We start from the raw sequence: 25,563 nt of genomic DNA, 5'->3' as shown, positions 1-25,563 counted from the left end.
CTACAAGTCGCTTCAGTGCCGCTGCGCCTATTCAGTGTCCCCGCGGTCGCTGTCCAGCCCCGTGGTGCTGAACCCGCTGCGCCTATTCAGTGTCCCCGCTGTCGCTGTCCAGTCCCGCGGTGCTGAACCCGCTGCGCCTATTCAGTGTCCCCGCTGTCGCTGTACTGTCCCGCGGTGCTGAACCCACTGCGTCTATTCAGTGTCCCCGCTGTCGCTGTACTGTCCCGCGGTGCTGAACCCGCTGCGTCTATTCAGTGTCCCCGCTGTCGCTGTCCAGTCCCGCGGTGCTGAACCCGCTGCGCCTATTCAGTGTCCCCGCTGTCGCTGTACTGTCCCGCGGTGCTGGACCCGCTGCGTCTATTCATTGACCCCGCTGTCGCTGTCCAGCGCTGCTGTGCTGAATCTCCTTGCTCGTCCCTGGCGCTGGATGCTTGAACGTCGCCGCTATCCGGCGCTGTGGAGCCTGCGGAGGAGTTGGAGCTGCTCCAGACTCTCGCTGCGCCTTCTTCCCCGTCAGTCTGCCGACTAGTGAGAATGTAAACGGCGACCGCCCTCGCTGCCACTCGCTGAGCGATGAGACCGGGAGATACGCCATCTGCATCCCACCAACATGGACGAAGACCTCTTTCAGCTTCGGCATCTACCGTGAGTAGAAACACACTGATTTATTTTGCAAACCGATTCATACGAATAGGTCTTGTACGTTGGCGACATAGACACTGGGCCTGTGCATCATCCAGCTAGCCTGAAACAACAAGCTCCCATTCAGACTGTATCACTGGTTGGAGACGCTAAATAACATGGATTGAAATTCAATAAATTATGGCATCCTGCAATTCCCAAATTTTTTTTTTTAATCACATCTGAAAGTCTGCAACCGTGTTGATGGATGACTGTTGTCAGTTGTCTTAAAAGTATTTTCATGTAAAATAAAAAAGGGCATTTGTGTAGCTGCTGTATGGTTTGTTTCTGGCTAGTTTTAAACAATACTTGCAGTATTAATATAAATCATTCAGCAAATGGGGCTATCTACTGTCTTAATTCAAAGACAGGGCATCTAAAAATTACTTTAATTGGTATTATATAGATTTTTCCTCTGTTTTTACTTTAACTGGTATTTTTCTGCCGATACTCGTTACTAAATTACCGGTGCATTTTAAATAATTTCCGTGGAACATTGGTTTTTGCAGATCACTAATGCAATTAATTCTGATATTTGCATTGTGATCAGGGACAACACAAAGCTTGTGGTTACCTCTTGAATGAATAATAGTTACTGTGGTGAAACTTGCAGGTACATCAGACACAGAGAAATCGAAAGAGCCCCCATCTCTTTGACTGCCCTATTGATTTGTACAGCTCATTATCTAATTATTGATTTTTTTAAAAGCCCCACATTTTATCAATGAGATCAATTTTATAATAGAGGTCCTCTATTACCTTCAAACTTAAATATTTTCTTAATTTAGATTAAGTAAAATTTAGTGCTACTCTTTTAAAATAAGTCTCAGTTTAACTTTCTACATTGATCTCCAAGCAGAATATTAAACGTGTAATCAGTGATCATTATATTGAATAGCAGGGTGGGCTTGTAGGCTGAGTGGCCCACTGCTCCCATTTTCTTATGTTTCTATGATTGTGTGCCTGACAGTCATGTTCATTAACCTTGTGTTTAGGCCACAAATCAAACATTGCTCAAGCAATTTTATAAATGACTTCAGTCATAGGACTATTTCTACGATGATTGGTTCACATGCAATAATCAATCTACAACAACCAAACTCTTCAACATCCTTTTGAGTTGCAAATCAAATAATTGAAGATCGTAACTGGTGGGTGGTACTAATGTCATAAAGTGTGTCACATATTCACATTGTTAAATAAACATTGTTTGATTTGGAAATAAGACTAAGCAGTTTTTAAAAAGAGGAATATCTCGTACAAAGCACCAACACTCAGATGGCAACTGATAGTTCTCTTTATAAAACACACCCACTAACCCATATTAATAGAAATGTATAATTATGATCTCATTCTTTCTGTTTTGGGAATGTAGAATGCATTTGAAATAATTTCTAATATCTTGATACGTAGAAATTATATATGAACACAATTTTACTGAAATCATATCACGTAGTCATTTTGTGCATCCTTGGTTTGTTGAATGATGGTACATTTAAATATTACATATTCCACATCTGGGATAAGGGACAGCTATTATATGTTGATATGTATTTACTCTTATGTTTTATCTGATAGAGCATATCATTGCCTCCAGAATCGCCTGGCAAAAATAGATGATCCACCTTTTCTTCCCTTGACTCCCATTGCCCTCAACAGTGGCAATAAGACGTAGTTTCTTGTGTTGCAATAACCCAATAGTTTAATTTTTAATTAATTGATTTGAAAAGTTAGGTGATTGCAACAGAACAGTGAAGAGGGCTACACAAAATGTGGCTCCAATAGCTGCCCTGGGAGATGTTTATTTTTAAAACTATTCCAAGGACTAGAAGACAAATCCAACCTTCCCAGTTCAATGAAGTATTTATCCAACCCTTCTACCGCGCTCTGAATCATCTTGCAATGTGATCATCTCGCCCACAATTAATCATTGCCACCAAGTAGAGGCGGATAGTTCTTTGCAATTATTTTAACATAAAAAAGGAAATTGCTGGAAATACACAGAGGGAAGAGAAACATTTTAGGTTGAAGCTCTTTCAGCGGAACTAGGAAGGAGATAAAAGAGGTTTATTAAGCTGCAAGGAAGATGGAGGAAGAGGGACCTCTCTGACAGGGTAAGGCTGGGGTGATCATGAAGATAAGATATAAACAAGGTTATCTGATCAATGAGAGAATGGGAGCAGTTAGATTGAGAATGTAGATAAAAAGAACAAAGAGAAATGATTGTAGAAGTTGTGAAATGCAGAACAGAAAGACATGTCCTGCAAAATATAATCATGCAAATATTCTGTCTGTTCCCTTCAGACTTTCATATATTTTAATTAGAACTCCTTCACCCCTTTTTTCTCCTGTAGGGAAATTATTCCAATTCCTGTCTTATTCGGTTCCTCAAGGCATCACAATTTGACCTTTCCTTTCATCTTTGCTACATTCTGTTTATACATTAATCCCTATTTCACCGGGATCAATAAGTTCCCCTCCCCCCTCATTGAAAACATAAAACATAAAGTAATTTCCATTTGTGCTGCATCATCTATACACATATTGACTCTTGACTTTGCCACAACCTTGCTCTTTTCATTTGTGCAAATTCGGTCTTTTAAAATGTGTGCAATATTAAAATTATTATTCCCGCAATTCATATTTTAAAATCTATCACATAATGCATCATATTGGTACGATAGAATAACCAATGGACCCAATTTTACAATGCTAATATTTATAACAGGATCTTGCTTTCTCTGCTTGCTACACTTAAACATCTATACTTTCATTTACTGAACAAAACATATTGAGTTGTAGATAGCTTAGTGCAAGAGATGCTTAGTTTGTGTTAGGAGTATATGTGTTGCCAAAATTCATAAAAGCAATGTTTGGTTTGTTGATGGAAGCTATTTCATGCCAAATTAAAACATTAGCTGAAACCAAGCGCCATCATTATTTTAAAAAATAAATAAATAAAAATGAACAAAATACTTGTTATAACCAACTGAACATGTCAGTGGAGTTCAAGGAAGACTTTTTAAGGTGCTTAGTTATTTCTCCAAGTTGGTATACGTTGGGTAGGCAATGAGATAATGATTTTTGGATATCTTGTTGTAACTATGAATCAATATTATTGGAGATCCCATAGAACAGTGTAATGTAGGCATTCCAAGTTTCCAAACATAGAACAGTGTAATGTAGGCATTCCAAGTTTCCAAATATAATCTTTTCAATGAGTCAGGACATAAAGACAAGTGGGCGGGTTCTGCCTCCTTCACACACTGTGAAAGTTACTTGAGAATACCTGTTAAGAGAGAGAGTGTTTGATACATATTTTATCATGGGGTGGGGTGGGTACAAACTGGAAACTATCTGATGTCTGGCAGAACCTACCCCAATTACAGCTGCTGTTGATCAGCACATTGTTTTCCAAGAAGTCCCAAAAGTAGAGGTTAAACGGAAAGAGAACGATCACGTACAAAATGGTAACTTTCTCTCTGCCCTCCACAGGAGATTAAGTGGTCAAGAGAAAATCTTGTCAAATGTGGACACTGTATTCAAATACTTGACAAATATGAGGTTAAAAGGGTATGGTTGTAGCTTTGTAAACTTGGGATACTTACATTACACTGTTCTACGAGATCTCGTGATATTGATTTCTAGTTACTACTATAACATATCCAAAAGATAGTCCTTATTCCAGCTCCAACGCCTTGCAGTGTATTTACAACCAAAGGAAATATTGCTGCGGGTTTTTCTTAATGAAATGACTATATCTTAATTATAACATGAGAAAAGTAAGATACAAAGCCATGTATGCAACAATTAAGGGTGATATGATCTTATAAGTCATGGAAAAATCGAGTTAATAACTACAATATTGTGCACAAACTTTGGGATCATATGTAGTTCATATACATGTAAGGTATAAAGTGATGTAAGCAATAATTTGAGGGTGATATGATCTTAAAAAAATAATGAAAAAATCTAGTTAATATCTACAATATTCTGCATAAACTTTGGGATCATATACAGTTCTTGGGTAATAATAGGGATTAATGGATATAGTGCGTGCAAATATAATTCAGTCCCTCCCATAACATTGGTTATTCATGCAACATTCAACCATAATTTCATATTGTTTAAGAAGGAACTGCAGATGCTGGAAAATAAAAGTGCTGGAGAAACTCAGCGGGTGCCGCACCCCATAATTTCATATTATTGTTTTTACCTAAATACCAAAACTGATACCAATTATGTTTAAGAAGGAACTGCAGATGCTGGAAAATCGAAGGTACACAAAAATGCTGGAGAAACTCAGTGGGTGCAGCTCGAAACGTTGCCTATTTCCTTCGCACCATAGATGCTGCTGCACCCGCTGAGTTTCTCCAGCATTTTTGTGTGCCTCTGATACCAATTATGGTATGGGGTTATTAGTGTGTTGGTAATTTAACAATACTCTCTTTAATGCAACTTTGTTTCAGCTGCTGATGTAATATTATAAAGTATCTTCATTTATGAGATGACCATTATTGATCCATAACTTTATGACTCACAGATCAGATCTCATTGCAATGGAGATATTTATCTATTCAAATTGCCTCTGCTATTGATATTCTCTTCCCAGGTTTGTGTGAGATGATGTTTTTGTTTGCAGAACCAGGGGCTGGCAGGATGGATGATGTGATTGACATTGCAAAATGACATTGGTATTAGTTTATTTTCAAGATAAAGTGAAAAACATTGTTTTACTTACTGTCTAGGTCAATTATACAATATGTGAGTACAACTGCTAATGTAAAAGAGAAATTAAACAGAGTGCAGAATAAAGTGTCGCAACTACCGAGAAAGTGCAGATTCTGTAAAAGAAGTGCAACAAGATAAATTGAGAAGGATAGACGCAACATGTTGGAGTAAGGTGCAGGCAGCATCTCTGGTGAGATGGAATGGTTGACGTTTCGGGTTGAGACCCTCGACCCAAAAAGTCACCCATTCCTTCTCTCCGGAGTTGCTGCCAGTCCCGTTAAGTTACTCCAGCATTTTGTATCTATCTTCAGTGTAAACCAGCATCTACAGTTCCTTCCAATAAGCTAAATTAGAAGATCAGGAATACATCCTCAGCACATGAGAGGTCGATTCAAGAAGCTGATACCAGCAGGGAACAAACTGTTTTTGTATCTAGTGGGGTGTGTTTTCAAGCTTCCATACCTTCTGCCTGATATGAGATAGTAGCGGGGAGAATGACTGCGATGGGAGTGGTTCCTGCTCTCCCGTGGCAGTGAGAAGTGCAGATGGAATGAGTGGGGTGGGGGATTGGGGTGGAGGGGGAGGAGGGGGATGGGGGAGGTTAGGCCCAAGAGTCACACGTGCCTGCATTTGGCCCAGATCCCTCTAAACCTATCCTATCCTATCCATGTACCTATCTTAAAGAATTACTTCTTCCGGCAACTCATTCCATACACCCACCACTGTAAAAAAAGTTAGCCCTCGCTGTTAAATCATTGCCCCTCGCCTTAAACCTATTTCCCCTGGTTCTCGATTCCTCTACTCTGGGCAAAAGACTCTGCGTATTTACACAATCTATTCCTCTCATGCTTTTGTACTCCTCTATAAGATCACCCCTCATTCCCCTGTACTCCAAGGAATAAAGTCCTCACCTGCTCAACCTCTCCTCATAGTTTAGATCCTTGAGTCCTGGCAACATCCTTGTAAATCTTCTCTGCACCCTTTCCAGCTCGACAGCATCTTTCCTGTAACATGGTGACTAAAACTGGACACAATACTCTAAATGCGGCCTCACCAATGACTGCAACATGACCTCCCAACTTCTTTACTCAATCCACTAAACTAATCTAACATGAATCCAATACATATCAAGAGTAAGAATAATGAAGATATTTTTCTGACAAAGTATTTACCAACTCGTGTCAAGACCAACTTCGTGGGAATTGGTGACATTTATTTTCTAAACCAGACTGATATGCCTTTAAGGAAAGTGTCTATCATTGCCTTGAAGGAATATTTGGCAGCTGTCACGAAACATATTCCTTGAGATTTTTTTAATGTGATTCACCATGCTTCTGCCTATAGTCACTTAAAATGTTCATCCTCGGAGGTCTTTCCACAGGCAGATGAAAGCCTACAGCATAGAACATAGAACAGAACAGCACAGAAACAGGCCCTTTGGCCCACAATGCCATGTTAAACTAATCTTTTCCTGCATGAGATCCATATCCCTCCATCCCCTGCATATCCATATGCCTATCTAAAAGCCTCTTAAATGCCTCTATCATATTTGCCTCCACTATCACCCCTGGCAGCACATTCGAGGCACCCACCAAACTCTGTATAAAAGGAAAAATACACCTCTCATTTAAACATTGCCTCTCTCACCTTAAAGCTATGCTCTCTAGTCTTTGACATTGCCACCGCTGTGAAAACCCCTTGTTACCCTAAATGAAATATTGGCATTGATCTTGGTTATTATTGACACGTACCGAGATACAGTGAAATTCTTTGTTTTACATAAACCTTTTGTTACCCAAATAAATGATTCCTGACTGTGAGTCAGGGTTTACATTAAAGTAAATAGAACTGTCAGATCAGACAGATCAGACAGTAAAAGAATATGTGTGTTATGATTGTGTTTATAGTTTGTTTGGTTGTTTGGTTGTTTGTCTTTTGCACAAAAGTCCGCGAGCATTGCCACTTTCATTTCACTGCACATCTCGTATGTGTATGTGGCAAATAAACTTGACTTGACTTGACTTGACCTTATTAAATGGCGGAACAAGCTCAGGAGGTCAAGCAGTCTTACCCTGCTCCTGCTTTGTACAGAATAATGTGACATGTTCAAAAAAATGAAATTCATATATCATTTTAATTGACATGATTGTTTTCTCCTTGGTTGATCAAAGCAGTGTCCTGGATATTAATGCCTAATTCCCAAAGCTGGCTAACCAGTCCTGGAGGTTTACCAATCTACCTGTCCAAGGAGCTGGCCTTAGGGCGGCACAGTGGTAGAGAAGCTGCCTTACAGCACCAGAGACCCGGGTTCGATCCTGACTATGGGTGCCGTCAGTAACGTGTTTGTACGCTCTCCCTGTGACTGCGTGGGTTTTCACCAGGTGCTTAGGTTTCCTCCCACACACCAAAGATGTAGAGGTTTGTAATTAAATTGAATGAATGAATGAATAAGTTTATTGACCAAGTATTCACATACAAGGAATTTGCCTTGGTGCTCCGCCCGCAAGTGACAACATGACATACAGTGACAGTTAGGAATGACACATAAAACATGAAACATTAATAATAAAACATTATTGATTAAACATGTGAATTAAATAAAATACCAGAGCAAATGGAGGCTACAGATGTTTGGTTATTGAGTAGAGCTACTACTTGTGGAAAAAAGCTGTTTTTATTGGCTTTGGCTTTGGTAAGGAAAATTGGTAGATTGTCCCTCGTGTGTAGGATAGTGCTCAAGCAGGGGGGTGATCGCTGGTTGGTGCGGATTCAGTGGGCTGAAGGGCCTGTTTCTACACGGTTTCTCTAAAGTTTAAAGTCTAAAGTCAGCAGATACTTCCAGTGTTAGACTTGGTGCTTTCCAATCTCCTTGCTGAAATTCAGATAAGAAGCTTTTCATATTTCTAAGGATTAATATCTACTTTCCCTGTGGGAATAGAGGTTTTGCAGGAATGAGCAGGTTATTATCAGCCAATGAAATTCCAGTTTAATGACAGGCCGGGTCTACAGTTTACCTTTCCTTCCTACCGTGGTAACTCATTTCCATAGTGACACAACGTAGATCAAAAGTTTTGCAAGATGGAGGTAAAGTCACCTTGAGGGACCAAACACCATGCTCTGCAGAAACAAGGAACTGCAGAAGCTGGTTTTCAACAAAAATAAAACCCCACAAAGTGCTGGAGTAACTCATTGGATCAGGCAACATCCCGGAGAACACGGATAAATGACATTCTGAGTCGGGATCCTTCTTCAGACTTAGTCATGTGATGAATTTTGGCATATTCTTAATCTTCAGTCTGAAGAAGGATCCTGACCTGAAATGATACCCATTCATGGTCTCTTGGGACGCTGCCTGACCTGCTGAGTTACTCCAGCACTTTCTAACTATATTCTGCACTCTGCTCATTTCGTCTTTTTCACTTCCCGATGTACTCATGTATGGTATGATTTGTCTAGAACAGTTTTTTTACTGCATCTCGGTAAATGTGACAATAATAATTAGATGACTAAGGATATTAGGCATGCCAACAGTGACTCTTACCGATTTCTATAAATGCATCATAGAAAGCATCCTATTGAGATTCTTCACAGTTTGGTCTAGCAACTGCTCTGCCCAAGACCACCAAAAATTGAAGAAAATTATAGATGCACACCGTCGATTACACAAACCAGCCTCCTCCCCATCTAATCCATCTACACTTTGCTGCCTCGGGGAAAGCGGCCAACATAAGCAAGAACTACTGGAACTGCTTGTCAGGCAGATGATACAAAGTTCAAAACACACACCACCATATTTAGGAACAACCTCTTCCACTCTGTTACCAGACTTTTAAACAGGCCTTTCAATTCCTAAGCATGAATTCCCGACCTCCCAATCCACCACGTTGCAGCCCTTGCGCTTTTTTGTTTTATCTGCACTTTCTCTGTAGCCGAAACAGTATATTTTGCACTTCCTGATGTACTTGTGTGGTATGATCTGCCGGGAAAACATAGTTTTAAACAATACCTTGGTACACGTGAAAACGGTAAACCATTATGAATAATAATATGATCTGCGACACACTGTTCTCCTTGACAAGATGGCGTCGAAGCCAGGCGATGCTTTGCATGCTGGTCCCAGAAGGGGATCTGCTATCATTCATTACAATCGCTCCACTCTTTTAAATTGTTACTTCAACAGCATCATTTCCTTACACTAACTTTGTTCTTCTTAATTCTCTCAATTGGAATTATTGAACCCAGCATGGGAAGGCCACCAATAACAAAGAGGGAGTCAGCAAGGGGGGGGGGGGGGGGACGACGAGAACAAAAAGGACCACTGGGAACTACATTACAAACTTTATCCCAGAAATTTGAATAGCAAAGTAGATGGAAATCAAGTTACCTGCTAAGTATCTCTTGCACTTTATATTTTTATTTCCAAAATTTGAATACTTTGCATTAATTTGATGTAATCATGATGTAATCATGACCAGATGTTACCAGTGGGACCCCCTTTTTAAACCTGAGATGTACGATTCCCTGCAGTGAGAATAATTGGCATTTGGAAGGATAAAGCTACACATAGGGTAGCACGTTGGCGCAGCGGTAGAGTTGCTGCCTTACGGCGCCAGAGACCGGGTTCAATCCTGACTGTGGGCATTGTCTGTACGGAGTTTGTACGTTCAGCCCGTGACCTATGTGGGTTTTTTCCAAGTGCTCCGGTTTCCTCTCACACTCCAAAGACGTGCAGGTTTGTTGGCTTTGGTAAAATTGTAAATTGTTCCAAGTGTGTGTAGGACAGCGATCGTTGTTCGGCGTGGGCTCATGGGCCTGTTTACCCGCTGTATCGCTAAACTAAACTAAATTGCATAGTCCTGGTGCATATCAGTTCTGTTTAGTTTATTGTTTAAGAAGGAACTGCAGATGCTGGAAAATCGAAGGTAGACAAAAATGCTGGAGAAACTCAGCGGGTGCAGCAGCATCTATGGAGCGAAGGAAATAGGCAACGTTTCGGGACGAAACGTTGCCTATTTCCTTCGCTCCATAGATGCTGCTGCACCTGTTTAGTTTATTGTCATATTGCATAGGGAAAATCTATCTTAACTGCTCATTATAGTGTTCGTTCTATTCTTAACCCATGATAGCGAGTCATGTAATTGCCATTGGAATGCGCTGGCTTGTCAAGGGAGTTAAATTGGGCTGAACCCAATTAACAGGCATTCGAGGGTCTGATGCCTCAATTTGTGCTTGTCATGCACATTATTATATTGATGAAAGCTGCAGAGAGTTGGTCATTTTAGGAGTGACAATCAGTAGCTGATGGAGTGCTACAGTTTTCAGTCCTGGAGGCTGAATTATTTATATCTACATTGATGAAGGGTCTGGGCAAACTCTGACTACATTTGCTGATGTCAGAAAGGTAAAGGGTTAACAATTTGTGAGGAGTATTACAAATGGCTGTAGATAAGGCTAAGTGGGTTGGCAAATGGAATATAATGTTGGAAAATGTGAAGCTATTCAGTTTGGAAGGAAGAGAAAGCAAATGATTAATTAAATGGCTAGTGACTACAGATCTTGTGAGACAAGAGAGCTGGTATTGCTGTTACATGGAATACAAGGCCCTTATTGCAAAGGGGCATGGAACAGGGATGGCATGGTGGTGCAGCGGTAGAGTTGCTGTCTTATGCCCCTGTCCCACTTAGGAAACCTGAACAGAAACCTCTGGGGACTTTGCGCCCCACCCAAGGTTTCCGTGTGGTTCCCGGAGGTTGCAGGTGGTTGCCGGAGGTTGCAGGCAGTGGAAGCAGGTAGGGAGACTGACAAAAACCTCCGGGAACCGCATGGTAACCTTGGGTGGGGCGCAAAGTCTCCAGAGGTTTCCGTTCAGGTTTCCTAAGTGGGACAGGGGCATTAGCACCAGGGACCCGGGTTCGATCCTGACCTCGGGTGCTGCCTGTATGGAGTTTGTACGTTCTCCCTGTGACCACGTGGGTTTTCTCCGGGTGCTCCAGTTTCCTCCCACGTGTAGGTTTGTAGGTTAATTGGCTTCTGTGAATTGTCCCCAGAGTGTAGGATAGAACTAGTGTATGGGTGATCGTTGGTCAGCATGGGTTGAAGGGTTTGTTTCCATGTTGTATACTAAACTAAACTAAATATGATTTGCCTGTGCATCTTGGTACACGTTCCAATAATAAACCAATACCAAATATAAAAATAGTTTTTGATGCAGGCTTAAGCGCGAGGCACTGATGAGACTGGATCTGGGGCATTGCATATACCTTTGATCTTCATATTCAAGAAAGGAAATGCTTCCAAATAAGGCAATATAGAGAAAGTGCAAATTTCGTTCCAACGATGAAGGGTTTAATGTATTAAGAAAGGATAAGAAGGTGGTGCCTTTTCTCATTGAAGGTTAGAAGGGCACACAGTGGCGTAGCTGGTAGAGCTGCTGCCTCACAGTGCTGGAGTCCTGGGTATGATTCTGACCCCAGTTGATGTCTGTGTGGAGTTTGCAGGTTCTCTGTGTGGCTGTGTTGGTTTCCTCTGGAATGGATGAGAAAGTGGGATAACAGAACTAGTGTGAACGGGCGATCGATGGTCGGTGTGGACTCAGTGGGTCGAAGGGCCTGTTTCTACGCTGTATCTAAACTAAACTAATGAGCGGTGATCTTATTGCAACACGAGTGTAATTGTCAGGTGGGAGTTTCCCCTTACTATTGTTCTGGATAAGCAGTTGGCCATTTTGGTCAGAGATGAGTAATGTATTCTCTGAGGGAGTCATGAACCTTTGGAATTCTCGACTGCAGCGGGCTGTGGCGGTGGAGTCAGTAAAAATATTTAGGGTTGATGTGGATGGACATTCAAATGACTTCTGGGAGGAACAGCGTGGGGAAGTGAAGCCAAGATTGTGTCAGCTATGAACTCATTGAGTAATGATGCAGCCTGAATGGGCTGAATGGCCTATTCTAGCCCGCTTAGTGATGTTGTTGCGCATGTTCAGGACTCTGCCTGATGTACAGGTATAGAAACATAGAAAAATAGGTGCAGGAGTAGGCCATTTGTACCTTCGAGCCAACACCGCCATTCAATATGATCATGGCTGATCATCTAAAATCAGTACCCCGTTCCTGCTTTCTCCCCATATCCCTTGATTCCTTTAGCTCTACGAGCTAAATCTAACTCTCTTGAAAACATCCAGTGAATTGGCCTCTACTGTCTTCTGTGGCAGAGAATTCCAAGATCTAAATCTAACTCTCTCTTGTAAAAGGTATGTGGCTGATGTACATGAGTCTGCCTGATATACAGGTGTGTGCCTGAGATATTAAGTCCTTTTGCAATGTAAAATTGGGGACCAAATTCATGGAGGGCAGGGTGCCTCTCAATACTTTGGAGTGTACAGAACCACATCTTTACTATCTAAGTTGCACTGGATTTTTTCAAGTGCAAGCTGGCGGTCATTTATAGGTCCATCTGTAATGGACTTCCTCTGCTTCTTCCAGCTCCGATTGCCTGGTTCAGTTTAGTTTAGTTTAATTTGGAGATACAGTGCGAAAACAGGCCCTTCAACCCACCGTGTCCGTGTTAACCAGCGTTCCTGTACACCAGCATATTCTGCACACCAGGGACAATTTACAATCTTTACGGAAGCCAATTAACCTACGTCTTTGGAGTGTGGGAGGAAATCGGAGCAACTGGAGAAAACCCACAGTTAAGGGGAGAATGTACAAACTCCGTACAGACAACACACATGGTCAGGATCAAACTGGGTCACTGTAAGGCAGCAACTCTTCCACTGCACCACCGCGCTTCCTGGTCTCTAGATGCTCCTCCAATTATGGCCAATCCTCCCTTATAACCTGAGCTGGTACCCGAGCCAATGCTTCCCAGTACTTGGGGACTCAGTTCAGAAAACCAATGGATTATGAATTATTAATAATAATAACTTATTGAAATGAGTGAAACATTTTAGCATGGTTGTTCGCCACTCGTGGTCAAAGGCTTAGATAGATAGTGAGAAGAGGATGTTTTCACTTGTGGGAAAGTCTAGAACCAGAGGGCATGGCCTCAGAATTATAGGATGTATCTTTAGAAAGGAGATGAGGATGAATTTCTTTAGCCAGAGCGTGGTGAATCTGTGGAATTCATTGCCACGGACGGTTGTAGAGGCCAAATCAATGGTTATTTTTAAGTGGAGATTGACAGATACTCGATTAGTATGGATGTCATGGATTATGGGGAGAAGGCAGGAGAATGGGGTTGAGAGGGATAGATCAGCCATGATTGAAAGGAGTAGGAGACTCGATGGGCTGAATGGGCTACTTCTGTTTCTATGACTTAAACTTATGAATTATTAATGCCATGTCAGGTTGTAGTTCAGTTCCAGGGATATAACGAACGTGGAGATGTGAATAACCAATAGTTATTTATCTGGGGGTTTCAGTAATTCAGCTTTTGGAGCGAGCCACTGAATTAATTCTGTTTCAATCGGTCGAATGAATTCTCCTCATCTATTCCCCAATTAACAGACTCAATTTTACAAGAAGTATTTAAACAAAAGTAATTATTTTTTTTGCTGGGATTACGGAAGACCAACTCCCTTGATATTGATGTCCAAGGCGTTCAATTTCATGTCTTGATGGTTCATTGATTCTTTAAAAGGCTTTACTAGTTGCGTTTAGTTTAGTTTAGAGAAACTGTGGGGAAACAGGCCCATCGGCCCGCCACCATGACCGACCAGCGATCCTGCCCACTAACACTATTCTACACACGTTAGGGACAATTTTACTAAAGCCAATTAGCCTACAAACCTGTATGACTTTGGAATGTGGGAAGTAACCGGAGGTCCCGGAGAAAACCCACGTAGGTCACGGGGAGAACATTTAAAAACTCCATACAGAGAGCACCCGTAATCAGGATCGAACCAGGGTCCCTGGCGCTGTAAGGCAACAACTCTACCGCTGCGCCACCATGCCGCCTGTGATCTCGTCTAAAAAGAAACGGTTGTTTCAATAATATTGCTTTAGCAGAAATGCTAAAGAGTGGTGAATCTGTGGAATTTTCTGCCACAGAAGGTAGTTGAGGCCAGTTCATTGTCTATATTTAAGAGGGAGTTAGATGTGGCCCTTGTGGCTAAAGGGATCAGGGGGTATGGAGAGAAGGCAGGTATGGGATACTGAGTTGGATGATCAGCCATGATCATATTGAATGGTGGTGCAGGCTCGAAGGGCCGAATGGCCTACTCCTGCACCTATTTTCTATGTTTCTATGCTTGCCGTTACAGGATTGGGCCGTGATGAGTGTCTTTGTGACAATTCCTCTATTGAAAATGTTGCTGTTGACAATAACATCTGTTGACTCCTTGCCTGTTGGGTTTTCCAGAGTGGTCAAGTTTCGTCGCACGGGTGAAAGTGCAAGGTCAGAAGATGACACGTGCTCTGGGGAGCACGAGATTGAGATTGAAGGGGTCCGATCCGAACTGGAGCAAGTCGAACTGGAGGATGGAGCCACAGTGCCCAAAGATTTCGCAAATCCAACTGACGGTAATGTCATTAATGGGAGATACAAGGAACTGCAGATACTGATTGACAAAAAAAGACACAAAGTGCCAGAGTAACTCAGCAGGTCAGGCAGCATGTTCTTTGTACTTTTACTCTGTTCTTTTTGCCTTTTCATACCTCCAGTTTCGCTCTCCCCTGACTCTCAGTCTGAAGAAGGGTCTCGACCCAAAACGTCACCTATTCCTTTTCTCCAGAGATGCTGCCTGACCTGCTAAAGTTACTCCAGCACTTCTCCAAGTTGTCTATCTCCAAGATGTTTGGATTCAGATGTATTGTCTCGTCGATAGAACAACCTGCTGAATATCATTAATTTGCAGTTTAGTGCGGACTAATAAGGCAACTAGCCTCTGTGGAGCTGATCCATAAGCAGCACTTCACATGTAGAAGGAGAATGTTGACATCAATGAAACCCAACCACATAATGGGAGAAGAGGTGAAGGGGAAAATGGAGATCAAATAACAGATGTTTAGCTTTCAAATGTCCCTGTTGCTTCTTAGATGTGTTCATGGTGGAAGATGCTGTCGAGGCCATTGGATTTGGAAAGTTTCAGTGGAAACTCTCGGCCCTTACTGGACTGGCATGGGTTAGTAGCATCAACTTGCTTTCTTTTCTCATCGCCTCTTTTGTCCAAAGACAATACCGATTTATTTGTTGCATAATTGATGAAGACCGAGAACTGTGATCTTTGTACCACAAGATGAGAACCAGCTTCTTTGTAGAGGTCAAAGATTTTTAATGTCACGCTGAAACAGGTCCTTCGGCCCACCCTGTCCACAACGACCAGCGATACCTGTACACTAGCACTATCCTACACACTAGGAACAATTTATCATCTTTACCGAAGCCAATTAACCTACAAACAGAATACTGTCTTTGGAATGTGGGAGGAAACGGGAGCACCCGGGGAAAACCCACGCGGTCACATAGAGAATGTACAAACTCCATATTGACAGCACCTGTAGTCAGGATTGAACCCGGGTATCTGGCATTGTAAAAGGCAGCAACTCTACTGATGGGCTACTGTGCCGCCACCTATGTAGAATCATTCTACGTAAGCCGTACAATGAGTAAGTCATACCTCAAAAAGTACGAATTTATTGAGGTTAAGATTTTGGTTTATAAAACTATGGGCTGAGTAATATAAACGGATTACAAATGAATAGCTAAAACCATGGAGGGAAGGCATCCAACCAGGCCTGTTAAATAAATAATGTAGAATACAAAGTAGGTATATCCCTTTTATCTCTCTTTTTTTACTATTAATATATCTTCTGTTTTCTTTTTTTCTTTTTCTTTTTCTTTGGCTTGCTTCTTAACTCTTTTTCGAGTTTTTCGTTTCTACGGGTCTCTCTTGATCATTCTCTCACGCACTTACTATCCTATCTAACTCTCTTTATTTTTCTTCGTTTTAAAGTTTAAAATATGAAGTGGTACAGGAAATCTATGATGTTATTTTTGGCTTATATCATTGTAATGTACACTACTTCTAATAAATAAAAATATAAAAAAATAAAAATTAAATTAAAATAAATAAGTAATGTAGGGTTAGATTTGTAATATTTGCAAGTATTGTAGTTGCTTTTCCTGGATATAAATGTAGATATTTATCCTGGACTTGAGAGCATGCGAGAGGTTCTCAATCCAAACCATCATCAATTCCTTCCCTGCAGAGATGCTGCCCGAGTTACTCCAGCATTTTGTGTCTATCTATAGGGAAGAGATTGAATAAGTTAGGAATTTATTACTTGGAGTGCAGGATGCTAAGATGTGATCATACAGAGGTGTATAAAGACATGAGGGGGAATTGATAGGGTGATGCACAGTCTTATACCCAGGCTTGAGGAATCAAGAACCATGGGTTTGAGGTGACATGAGAAAAATGTAATAGGAACTTGAAGGGCAACTTTTTCACTCAGAAGGTGGTGAGTATGTGGATTGGACTGATAGATGAGGTAGTTGAGGCACTTCCTATAACAACATTTAAATAACACTTGGATAGGTACATGGATAGAAAAGGTTTAGAGGGACATGGGCCAAATGCGAGCAAATGGGACTAGGATGGATGGGGCATCTCAGTTAGCGTGGATGAGTTGAGCTGAAGGGAGCCTTTTCAAATTGTATAACGCTCTGATTCTAGGTGATAAATCCTTTAGGAAATACTCCTTCACTGGAGTTTAGAAGGATGAGGGGGATCTTATAGAAACATATAAAATTATAAAAGGACTGGACAAGCTAGATGCAGGAAAAATGTTCCCAATGTTTGGTGAGTCCAGAACCAGGGGCCACAGTCTTAGAATAAAGGGGAGGTAATTTAATAATAATAATAATAATAATAAATTTTATTTAATGGGCGCCTTTCAGACATCTCAAGGACACCTTACATAGATTAATAGAAATAAAAACATATAATCAGAATAAAATAAGTAATAAAGACATCACAGAGACACAAATTAAAAACAGAATTCAGTCCAAAAACAGAAAATCAAAAACACAATGTGAAGACTGAGGTGAGAAAAAACTTTTTCACCCAGTTGTGAATTTATGGAATTCCCTGCCACAGAGGGCAGTGGAGGCCAAGTCACTGAATGGATTTAAGAGCGAGTTAGATAGAGCTCTAGGGGCTAGTGGAGTCAAGGGATATGGGGAGAAGGCAGGCACGGGTTATTGATAGGGGATGATCAGCCATGATCACAATGAATGGTGGTGCTGGCTCGAAGGGCGAATGGCCTCCTCTTGCACCTATTTTCTATGTTTCTATAGCAGATTGGATATTTCCATGGAAGGGATAGGTCTGATGGGCCAAATGGCAGGTTATCATTCTGAGCGTCCCTACTTTCCTTTTGTATTTGCTGCTAGCTCTAAATCAGTATAATGTGTGTTACATGTGTTGCTTCATTTTAGATGGCAGATGCCATGGAGATGATGATCCTGAGTATACTGGCACCTCAGCTGCACTGCGAGTGGCGTTTACCAAGCTGGCAAGTTGCCTTCCTAACCTCGGTATGATATTCGTTGAAGTGTAAATGAGTTGCTCCGCAGCCCCGTGACTGAATTGACCACCAGCTGAGAAATTGTTCCGGATCCGCATTGATCCTTTATTTCTCCTGCCTGTTGCCCTACTTCTTCCAATGCAGATGGTGTTTATTGGAATGATGTCCAGCTCTTCGCTGTGGGGAAACGTATCAGACCAGTACGGCAGAAAGACAGTGAGTATTAGCAATGATGTTGGCTTCTACACCTTCCTCCTTGGCCCCTGAATCCTGTTGATAGTCGGCATCAGTCTACTACAATGACCACAGACAAAAGGAACTGCAGATGTTGTAAAACACAAAGCACTAGAGTAACTCAGCATCTCCAGAGAACATGGATAGGTGACATTTCGGGTCAGTTTGAAGAAGGATCCTGACTGGAAATATCGCCACTCCGTTTCCTCCAGAGATGCTGCCTGGGCCCATTGAGTTACTCCAACATTATGTGTAGTACTTCACCTGAGTGGCCAGTGTATCCCATTAACATGTGAGTTTACAGTTACAGTCAACAAAGAATATGTGATCCAAATCCACCAGTGTTGTTAATTGACATTTGCAAAATAATCTCTCCAGCAAGGGACATTTGGCAACAATTTAGTGAATGTATTTTTCTCTAGTGGGAAAGTCTCGGACCAGGGACAATAGAATCAGAATAAAAGGACGTACCTTTAGAAAGGAGATGAGGAGGAATTTCATTAGTCAGAGGGTGGTTTCGTTGTCTATGTACTGTACAACGACAATGACAATTAAAGTTGAATCTGAATCTTAATTTATATTTAAGAGGGAGTTAGATGTGGCCCTTGTGGCTAAAGGGATCAGGGGGTATGGAGATAAGGCAGGTACGGGATACTGAGTTGGATGATCAGCCATGATCATATTGAATGGCGGTGCAGGCTCGAAGAGCCGAATGGCCTAATCCTGCACCTATTTTCTATGTTTCTATGTTAATCTGTGGCGTACATTGCATTGACAATTGTGGAGGCCAAGTCAATGGCTATTTTTAAAGCGGAGATTGACAGGTTATTGATTAGTAAGGGTATCACAGCTTATGGGGGGAGAATGGGGTTGAGAGGGAAAGATAGATTAGCCATGATTGAATGGCAGAGTAGACTTGATGGGCCGAATGGCTTAATTCTGCTCCTATAATTTATGAATTTATGAATCTTTCTGTGTGTTGATTTAAGGGTCTAAAAGTGAGCGTACTGTGGACACTGTACTATGGAATACTGAGTGCCTTCTCACCGATCTACAGTTGGATACTTGTCCTCAGAGGTTTGGTAGGCTTTGGGATTGGAGGTGTTCCACAATCGTAAGTACATTCACTATAGGTTTTGTGTTGGATTCTTGGGTTCAAAAGGAATGATTGAATAATTGATTTTCAGTCTTTGCTGCCCCAACACAGAGTAACATTATACGCAGAATTTCTTCCAATGAAATCGAGGGCAAAGTGTATCTTACTAATAGAGGTGAGTGTTCCATGTTGCTGTAAATTCAAGTTCGCTCCCATAATAGTCAATTATTTCAGTTGATCATTCAGAGTTGTTACTCCTGGAAAATTGTGATTATTTGGAGAAAAGAAAAGGAGTAGTAGCTCAGCGTGTCAGGCAGCATAGAAACATAGAAAATAGGTGCAGGAGGAGGCCATTTGGCCCTTCGAGCCAGCACCACCATTCATTGAGATCATGGCTGATCGTCCCATATCAATAACCCACGCATGCCTTCTCCCCATATCCCTTGACTCCACTAGCCCCTAGAGCTCTATCTAACTCTCTCTTAAATCCATCCAGTGATTTGGCCTCCACTGCCCTCTGTGGCAGGGAATTCCATAAATTCACAACTCTCTGGGTGAAAAAGTTTTTTCTCACCTCAGTCTTAAATGACCTCCTCTTTATTCTAAGACTGTGGCCCCTGGTTCTGGACTCGCCCAAAATTGGGAAAAAATTTCCTGCATCGAGCTTGTCCAGTCCTTTTATAATTTTATATGTTTCTATAAGATCACCCCTCATCCTTCTAAACTCCAGTGAATACAAGCCTAGTCTTTTCAATCTTTCCTCATATGACAGTCCCGCCATCCCAGGGATCAATCTTGTGAACCTACGCTGCACTGCCTCAATCACAAGGATGTCCTTCCTCAAATTAGGAGACCAAAACTGTACACAATACTCCAGATGTGGTCTCACCAGAGCCATATACAACTGCAGAAGAACCTCTTTACTCCTATACTGAAATCCTCTTGTTATGAAGGCCAACATTCCATTAGCTTTCTTCACTGCCTTCTGTACCTGCACGCCAACTTTCAGTGACCGGTGTACTAGGACACCCAGGTCTCGCTGCACCTCCCCCATCTCTGGAGAAGAATGGATAGGTGACGTTTCAGGTCAGATCCTTTCTTCTGCCCTGAACCATCACCTATCCATGTGCTCCCTGACCCACTGAGTTACTCCAGCAGTTTGTGTCTTCTTTTTATAAACCAGCATCTGCAATTCCTTATTTCTCTCTAATTATTCGATTTGGGTACCAACAAAGTTCACATATTTTGACAAGCTGGATGCAGGATAATGTTCTGTCCATCGTGTTCTGACAATCTCTCCCCAAATTATATAATGTATGGGTTAGCACTTGAGTATTTCTTCACTTAAATTATTATTTTAAGCTCGTCAGAGCAAGAACGTAGTACACAGCACAGTATTCTCTTAGAATAAAGGGGAGGTCATTTAAGACTGAGGTGAGAAAAAACTTTTTCACCCAGAGAGTTGTGAATTTATGGAATTCCCTGCCACAGAGGGCAGTGGAGGCCAAGTCACTGGATGGATTTAAGAGAGAGTTAGATAGAGCTCTAGGGGCTAGTGGAGTCAAGGGATATGGGGAGAAGGCAGGCACGGATTATTGATAGGGGACGACCAGCCATGATCACAATGAATGGCGGTGCTGGCTCGAAGGGCTGAATGGCCTCCTCCTGCACCTATTTTCTATGTTTCTACAGGAACAGGACCTTCAGGTTACAGTGTCTATGCCGAACACGATAAACTAATCTCATCTGCCTGCACGTGATCCACATCCCTCCAATCCCTGCACATCCTCGCGCCTATTTAAAAGCCTCTTAAATGCCACTGACGTTTTCCTCCATCACCACCCCTGGCAGTGTATTCCAGGCACCCACCAGACCCTATAAAACAAACTTGCCCTACACACCTTTAAATGTTGCCTCTCTGGATGAAAGATTTGTGTATGAATTAGACATGTCCAAAAAAATGTCATCACATTATGTCTCTGAAGTCAAGTAGAATGATGCAAAATAATATTCCCCTTTACTAATGGGTGGCATTGTGGTGCAATGGTAGAGTTGCTGCCTTACAGCGCCAAAGACCCGGGTTCAATCCTGACTACGGGTGCTGTCTATGCGTAGTTTGTACGTTCTCCCTGTGACCACGTGCGTTTTCTCCGGGTGCTCCGGTTTCCTCCCACACTCCAAAGACATACAGGTTTGCAGGTTAATTGGCTTCTGGAAGTTGTAAATTGTCCCTTGTGTGTAGGATAGTAGTTAGTGTACAGGGGTGGTCGCTGGTCGGCACGGACTCGATGAGCCGAAACGCCGGTGTCCACGCTGTATCTCTAAAGTTTAAAGTTTAAGCTGATGGCAAACCCTAGTCTGGACAAACACTGCAAAGTGAAACCCATTCCAGAACATTTCTGAATCCTAATGCCCCTGTCCCACTTAGGGAACCTGAACGGAAACCTCTGGAGACTTTGCGCCCCACCCAAGGTTTCCTTGCAGTTCCCGGAGATTCCCGGAGGTTTTTGTCAGTCTCCCTACCTGCTTCCACTACCTGCAACCTCTGGCAACCACCGGGAACTGCACGGAAACCTTGGGTGGGGCGCAAAGTCTCCAGAGGTTTCCGTTCAGGTTTCCTAAGTGGGACAGGGGCATTAGTAATGAGAGACACAACAATGGGGGAAAAAAGATATCCATTAGCCATTGTACTGGGGTTGCTGCTTTTCTGTGTGTGTGGGGATTGTACCTAATTGAAAATCTCTTCCATGTTTAGGTGTTCTGGGCCTTTGGGACGGTGTTTGAAGTGCTCCTGGCTGTAGTGGTGATGCCCACATTGGGCTGGCGCTGGCTGCTCATTCTGTCGACGGTGCCCCTCATGATTTTCGCTGTCTTTTGTTTTGTAGGTATTGCCACTGAAAGTAAAAAGTGAATAAAACAGACAGGAATATATACGTTGGATTGGGGGGGGGGGGGAAGAAAGCAAACAATCAACTGACCATAAGACTTTGCTATAAATCCTCAGAGTGGGCTTGCAGTTTGAACTTGGAGAGACAATTGAATGAAGCCTGGGTCTGGAATAAAGTCGTGTGAAAGAGAAAGTCAAAATGCAGTGAATTATTTAAGGTTTAGTTTAGAGATACAGTGTCGAAACAAGTCCATTGCCCTACCGAATCTGCACCGATCAGTGATCACCCGTGTACGGGTTTTCTATCCTGCATATGAGGAACAATTTATAGAAGTCATTTAACCTACAAACCTGCACTTCTTTGGAATGTGAGGAAACCGGAGCACCCGGAGAAAACCCGCGTGGTCGCAGGGAGAACGTACAGACAGCCAAGATACAGAGGGCAGCCAAGTACAAGATACAGCCAAGTACAGACACCCAACGTACAGAGCCCAGGTCTTTGGCGCTGTGAGGCAGCAACTCTACCGCTGCACCACAGTAAAGCAGCTATTCTTGGTTTATGGGGCCAAGAAGATACCCGACAGTTGCCCCTTTGCCCATTGTTTGGGTAATTGATGCTGGACACGGGGCAAGAAAGAGTTTATTGTTATAGTGCAAGAGGAGAACAATAAATGACTTTTGTTGTGCTCAATAAATGGTGTCAACAATTCTCAGTTTAGTTACCTGATATGAACTGTAGAAACAGGAAGCATTCAAACAGGATTAATTCAACCAGGCACCATAAGATGTTACGCATAATGTACTAGTTCAAGTTCAAGTTCAAGTGAGTTTATTGTCATGTGTCCCTGATAGGACAATGAAATTCTTGCTTTGCATCAGCACAACAGAACATAGTAGGCAGTTACTAGAAAACAGATCAGTGTGTCCATATACCATTGTATAAATATATAAACACATGAATAAATAGACTGATAAAGTGCAAATAACAGATAATGGGTTATTAATGATCAGAGTTTTGTCCGAGCCAGGTTTAATAGCCTGATGGCTGTGGGGAAGTAGCTATTCCTGAACCTGGTTGTTGCAGTCTTCAGGCTCTGCTTTTGCTTTGAATTGGAACTGAACACAGGTTAACTTGATCCATTGGAGTTATATATATATATATATATAGGATAAGGATTTAATTAATTGAAATAGGTAGAGCTGCTGCCTCATAGCGCCACAGACCCGGGTTTAATCCTGACCTCAGGTGCTGTCCGTGTGGATTTTGAATGTTCCCCCTGTGACCGCATGGGTTTCCTCCGGCTGCTCCAGTTTCCTCCCACATCCCAAAGACATGCAGGACTGTAGTTTAATTGGCACGTGTAAATTTCCCCTGGTGCGTAGGGAGTGGATGCAAAAGTGGAATAACACAGAACACATGTGAATAAGTGATGGTTGACATGGACTCAGTGGGCCGAAGGGCCTGCCTCCCTGCTGTACCTTTCAATCAATCAAATTCAGCTCTAGGGGAGTCGGATAATATAACCTTATTATGGTTACTAGTAAAACAATTTATTTTAAGCTAATTGTGTTAGTCAAGTCAATCGATCTGACATTAAAGAAGGCTTATCCAACCATCACCGACATATAGAAATATTGAATTTATCACATAATTTCTATTTCTTACAGTGGCTTCCAGAGAGTGCCCGTTATGATGTATTATCTGGGAATCAAGAGAAGGCTCTTGCCACATTAAAGCGCATTGCTACAGAAAATGGAGCACCTATGCCACTTGGAAAACTGATAGTTGCCAGGCAGGTAAGGGATGACCAGAATTATTAAAATCATATTTCTGCTCAATGTAGAAAAACATTTTTTTTTTAATTTTTAAAGGGATAATTTCAACAACTAGAGCATAGATAAAAGACATCGGAGGAATTTCTTCAGTCAGAGGGTGATGATTCTGTGAAATTCATTGCCTTTAGAAGGCTGTGGAACCAAGTCAATGGATATTTTTAAGGCAGAGATTGATAGGTTAGTACAGGTGTCAGGGGTTACGGGGAGAAGGCAGGGAAAGGTAGATCAGCCATGATTGAATGATGGGGTAGACTCGATGGGGCGAATAGCCTCATTCTGCTGCTATAACTTATGAACTGTGTCTTTTGAACTGGGGCGCCACAGTGTGGAGAATGATATTCTGCACCCCGTCTCTTCCCCTTTGCTTCACCTATTGACTTGAGTTTAACTTGATTGCATTTATGTCTAGTAATATCTCATTTGTGGAATTCTCTGCTTCAGAGGGCGGTGGTGGCGGGTTCTCTGGATGCTTTCAAGAGAGAGATGGATAGGTCTCTTAAAAATAGCGGATTCATGGGATATGGGAAGGAACGGGATACTGATTGGAGATGATGAGCCATGATCACATTGAACGGCGCTGCTGGCTCAAAGGGCCGAATGGCCTACTCCTGCACCTATTGTCTATTGTCTATTGATTGGATAGCATGCAAAACAAAGCTTCCCATTGTAACTCAGTACATGCAACAATAATAAACCTAAAGTTTAGCTTTAACGGTAATTAAGTGAATCAAATCTTTCCCTCGTCTGGCATTATACTAAACCTGGTGATTTATTTGTTTGAGACAGGAGGAACGTGGTCGGATCCAAGACCTCTTCACACCAGAGTTTCGAATGACCACTATCCTGTTATGGTTCATTTGGTAAGACTGATTTTCAGCTATTAAATTCATTCATTTCAAAATGTGCTTTTTTTATAAGATGATCTGGACGGTCCCGGTACTTCCGTAAATATCAGTCATGTTAGAGTCAAGTTAGAGTGCTTTATTGTCATATGTCCCAGACAGAACAATGAAATTCTTACTTGCTGCAACACAACAGAATATGTAATCATAATAAATAATATAACAAAAACTCAGGAAAAAAAAGAAGAACCAAAAATTACACATCAAAGTTTTTTATATGTAACTTGGATACACTTTATGGGACAACAGTAGTGCACAAAATCATGGGAGGAATAGATCGGATAGACACACAGTCCCTTGCCCATAGTAGGGGAATTGAGAACCAGTGGATATAGGTTCAAGGTGAGGGGGGGAAAGATTTGACAGGAACCTGAGGGTTATGTTTTCACATAGAGAGTGGTGGGTGTATGGAACGAGCTGCCGGAGGAGGTAGTTGAGCCAGGCACTATCGCAACATAGAAACATAGACAATAGGTGCAGGAGTAGGCCATTTGGCCCTTCGAGCCAGCACCGCCATTCAATATGATCATGGCTGATCATCCTAAATCAGTACCCCGTTCCTGGTTTCTCCCCATATCCCTTGATTCCATTAGCCCTAAGAGCTGTATCGAAATCTCTCTTGAAAACATCTGGTGAATTGGTTCCACTGCCTTCTGTGGCAGAGAA

The 25,563-nt window shown here is 42.0% G+C and overlaps 1 protein-coding gene across 1 annotated transcript in view; it reads left to right on the top strand.

Annotated features, from left to right (window-relative positions):
- The first annotated feature begins 376 nt into the window (after window positions 1-376).
- The window catches only part of LOC116987593 (SV2 related protein), a 36,156-nt gene continuing 10,969 nt past the window's right edge, over window positions 377-25,563 (top strand). Inside the window, exons 1-10 of the mRNA XM_033043750.1 lie at window positions 377-645; window positions 14,773-14,933; window positions 15,450-15,535; window positions 17,854-17,952; window positions 18,087-18,158; window positions 19,166-19,290; window positions 19,384-19,447; window positions 22,028-22,153; window positions 23,828-23,956; window positions 24,782-24,855. Coding sequence (XP_032899641.1) covers window positions 611-645; window positions 14,773-14,933; window positions 15,450-15,535; window positions 17,854-17,952; window positions 18,087-18,158; window positions 19,166-19,290; window positions 19,384-19,447; window positions 22,028-22,153; window positions 23,828-23,956; window positions 24,782-24,855 — 971 coding nt within the window. The 5' untranslated portion in view covers window positions 377-610. The remainder of the gene's footprint in view (window positions 646-14,772; window positions 14,934-15,449; window positions 15,536-17,853; window positions 17,953-18,086; window positions 18,159-19,165; window positions 19,291-19,383; window positions 19,448-22,027; window positions 22,154-23,827; window positions 23,957-24,781; window positions 24,856-25,563) is intronic.

The sequence above is a fragment of the Amblyraja radiata genome, chromosome 25 (genome assembly GCF_010909765.2).
Source record: "Amblyraja radiata isolate CabotCenter1 chromosome 25, sAmbRad1.1.pri, whole genome shotgun sequence".
In the NCBI taxonomy this organism is placed as follows: Eukaryota; Metazoa; Chordata; class Chondrichthyes; order Rajiformes; family Rajidae; genus Amblyraja; species Amblyraja radiata.
The sequence above is the reverse complement of the archived record's forward strand: the minus strand, read 5'-3'. Positions and strand labels throughout refer to the sequence as shown.